A 4,184-nucleotide genomic window follows, 5' to 3' on the forward strand; every position below is an offset into this window, starting at 1 on the left:
CTTATCTCGACTATCTACAGGACTTATAGTAGCATCCTGCTGGTTGCCTTATTTAGCCAACACAGATTGTACAAAAACAAAGGTCTACACTTCCGTCTTCTCCCTTAGTTAGTTACGTTTCTACAAAGGTATACTATGATAAGGTCTGAAGACTTTTGATTGAGAGATGAAGAAAAACAAGCCCTAAGGCATAGAGATAATTATCAACTCGGAGGTCACTTCCACCTGTTCTTGTTGATTGTTTTGAAACTCTTGATTTTAGTTATGTTATTCTTAGTAGCTGCTACCTCAACCTATTTGACTGTAAGGATTCATCAAAGGGATTAATGAGACATGTAGTCTTCTACGATGCAAGGACAAACAAATGCCACAAAGCTCCGGACATGCTTTAGAAATGCCAATTTTAGTTTTCTTGATTAAAAAACTGAAACATTTAATTTATGGAAGTCAATATTTTCATTTGATTTTGTATTCAATTTACACTTGATGAAACATGTTTTAGAGATTTCTAGTGAATTATTGATGGCGTTGCAAAAGAAAGATCATGGTATTATGAATGTATACAAACATCAACTCCGATGTACGAGAGATGATGGTTGAGATTCATTTTTAAAAAATGCTTACTGTTTTTGTCAGCACCATTACATTGATGTTCTCAAAATAGATGATATGTTCACACATTGAACACTACGTGGACATTCCATCGTAATTTATCAAAAGTGGTAATTTTGCACCGCTATTGTGTTGATTTATTTTATGGTATCATTGATATGCAACTTCAAGAATTAAAATTGACCCCGTGATTTATCTCCCTTCATATAACCTAGGAACAGACTATGGGGGAGCCTAAGGTGAGCACAATCGCCTTCAAGAATTAAATGATCATTTTTTAGAGTGATATAAAACTCATTTTTAGCTTTTGACAAGAAAAAATTGATGTAACTAGTTGAGTATTATCCATAAGATTTGATCTCTTCATACTTAATGATCAACTGAAACTTATATATGTGATATGTATTTTAATAAAACATTTCAAGGATTGAAAAGTCTCGATGATCCTTCGTAAAAGTTAATTATGTCAAATAAAAGTATGATGTATCCATCAATATATAAGCTTTTGACATTGATTTTACTAGTTGCGACTACAACGAGAGAGAGAGAGAGAGAGAGAGAGAGAGAGAGATTTCAGGTAGATTACGCAATTGAATAAATAATGTTTGAATGAATGATAGTCTTATTACCTACGTAGAGAAAAATATATTTCTAACAGTTGATAATGAAATTGTTATATAAATGTTTCAAAATACGAATATTAAAAAAATATTTATAAGATAATTATTTATAGTGATTTATAATTATAATTTTTTTACTTTATTAATTATATTATAAAGATTTTTTTAATCTCATATTTATTTATTTTTATTTTATCCCTCCTATTATTCACTGTGACATTGTATTTCGAATAATAGTATTAGTGTAGTACTGTATTTTAAAATTAATAAAATTAATATAGTGCTTTTTTAAAAATTAATATTATTGTGATATTTATTTTAAGATTTATGTAGCACCAAATTGGTATTGACTTTTAAAATACAACATGCTATGCTTTGAAACACAATATCACAATGATGTTATTATTTGAATATAACATCATGATGATAGTTAACTGGAATGATATATATATATATATATATATATATATATATATATATATATATATATATATATATATATATATATTTTTTTTTTTGAGAAATTTAAAAATTAAATATGTCTTTTAAAAATTTCACAACTTTCAGAAGATGCTACTGAAGATTTGAATATCGGGAACAAGTCTCACCTTAACTATACCAAATCGCATTCTTTGCTTCTAAAATACTTGAATGACAGCAAAACTTAGTTACAAGTCCACTCGAACCTACAAGTGCACGCCACACATCCACTGACCTCCAAAAGCTCCGGCACCACACAGTCCATGCCACCTCAAACACTTCCCAAAAGACCTGCAGCTGCTTTGATGGGTCGCCTTTTTGGTCAGGTTTAGGGCCAACATTGGGGCATGTTGAAAGCTTTTAGGTAGGAATAAAGACGAGCAGGGCAGAGGAGTTCAAAAGCTTCATGGGAGGCATTTTGAATATTGTAACTCCAAAGAGTTACGTTATAAATGAGCAGTAAACCAGAGGTATTTATTGTAGTAGTTTCTAGCCGATTAAATTAAAATTGAATAAATTATTTTTTTAAGAAATCAAATCCATCCAACTTTTCTTTAAATAAAACACCTTTTCGTTTACGATTAATTAATTAATTATTAATTAATTAATTGATGTTAGAATTCTTGATTTTAAAAGTCACGGTTCAAGATAACAAAATATAATAGTTGACTAGTGACTTCCATTCAATTTAATCAATTAAATTGATATCTTAAATCTTAAATGAATCAAACTACATGAATTCATCAATATTTTTTTAAAAAATTAAAATAAAATAAATTGTTGAATTAAACTAAACCGAATTTTCGATTTCAATTCTATTCGATTGATTGATTCAATTTGACTAATTGTCACCTTTGGCGAGGTGCGAGCTTGAAGAGCGCTCATCTTTTCATGCAGCAGCTTTTTCTTTCTCAGAGACTGTAAAGGAACTGGCCATGCAGGACCTTTAACACAGCACCACGCTCCGGCAATGGCTTCGAGAATTTGGATATAGAAAGCCTGCATTTGCCTTTCTTTTCCTTGCTTTTATTCCCCACCTTCCATCAAATCTCACCTCTTATAAATCTCGAACCAGCCACTGTTCCACTACGAGGCAAAGGCCATGGCTTTCCGACTGAAAAGAGAGTGCTTTGAGGAGGGAGAGGCGGAGGAGGAGTCCTTGTCGCTTTCTGATTTTCCGGTGTCCGCCGGCGAGGACGACTGCGCGTGCAAGTCTAGCGATGCAGCAGACGAGTTTGAGTTTCAAGTATCGGCTGCCGGTGGACTCCTCGGCGGTGCGGGGGAGGCAGGGATGTGCGTGGCCGACGAGGTGTTCTTCCAGGGCCAGATTCTCCCCCTGCGGCCCTCTGTCAGCTCCGACAGCGGCTTCCTTAGCCGTGGGGCGAGCCGGCGGTCGGAGTCTCTGGACCAGTATTACTCGGCCGCCATCCTCGGCTTGGGGTTCCACAGCACGAGCCGGAGCAGCAGCACCAGCAGCCGGAGCAGCAGCAACGGCAGCGGGATGAGCAGGAGCCATTCGTCGAACAACTTCTACGCGCGCCCGAGTCCCACGCCGCAGATCCGAACACACAGAAAAACAAACTCCGGGCGGAGGAGCGCGAGCTCCGTGCCGCCGGGATGGGGAATATTCCAGCTTGGGATCGCCAAGGCCCCTGAGATCGAACTGCACGACATCATGCTGCGGAGGGCGGGCGGCGGCGGCGGCGTCAGTGCCCGCACCAACAATGCAGAAGCAGACCACGCGAAGAAGGAAAAATCCAAACGCAGCAGGAGCAGGGGCGGCCTGATCTGCAGGTGCTCGCCGGAGGCGGTGGAGCCGGTCGCCGCGTCGACGAAGCAAAAGGCGGCGGAGGCGAGGTCCAAAAATCTCAGGCTATTTGCCTGGTTGCATCAAGGGCGATCATTTACAAAGGCAGCAGCAAGGTGCTAATTAGCAAGATATCCCTTCCCGAATCCAATTCGCCATCAGCAATTGGCTCTTGAACATCTCTGTTCTTCTTTTTCTCCTGAAAAAGAAAAACAAAACTATTTTCTTCTACTTCTGAAATCTTATAGCATGCTTTGATGATAAAATCCTCTTTAAAAGAAATGCAAATATAGAACTCCTCTTAATTACTACTGCTAAAATGAAGAACACCCAATGAACACTAGACAAGTCATCCAGTGAGAGATTTCACAAATTACAATGAATGATTGATGAAGGAAGCACTCGATCATTCTGGCAACAGCAGTATACATTTTTTTTATTGTCCTTTTGGGACAGTGCTGTGGAACAGTGGAAGTTTATGCTTTAGAGGCTTGCTAAAAGATTAGTCGAATTCTTCTAAGATTTTGTGGGGGTAAATCCATTGGACGATCTCAAAGTCAACGCTTTGGAATCATACTCTCGAGGTGTTGATCAAAGTCAATGTTCTTTTTAAAATGTTTTGCTATGAACTTCGAAAAATAAAAAATAAGAAAACAACAATCTCA

General features: G+C 37.5%; 1 protein-coding gene across 1 annotated transcript; it reads left to right on the forward strand.

Moving 5' to 3' along the window:
* The first annotated feature begins 2,814 nt into the window (after positions 1-2,814).
* LOC122048531 lies at positions 2,815-3,642 on the forward strand. Its single transcript, XM_042610087.1, has one exon. The coding sequence runs from the start codon at positions 2,815-2,817 to the stop codon at positions 3,640-3,642; it is 828 nt and encodes a 275-aa protein (XP_042466021.1).
* Positions 3,643-4,184: the final 542 nt, after the last annotated feature.

Source organism: Zingiber officinale, chromosome 2B, assembly GCF_018446385.1.
Source record: "Zingiber officinale cultivar Zhangliang chromosome 2B, Zo_v1.1, whole genome shotgun sequence".
NCBI classification, from domain to species: Eukaryota; Viridiplantae; Streptophyta; class Magnoliopsida; order Zingiberales; family Zingiberaceae; genus Zingiber; species Zingiber officinale.

What these genes read in the sequence shown, in the direction of transcription:
- LOC122048531 (XM_042610087.1), top strand. Translation starts at nt 2,815, where the DNA reads ATGGCTTTCCGACTGAAAAGAGAGTGCTTTGAGGAGGGAGAGGCGGAG.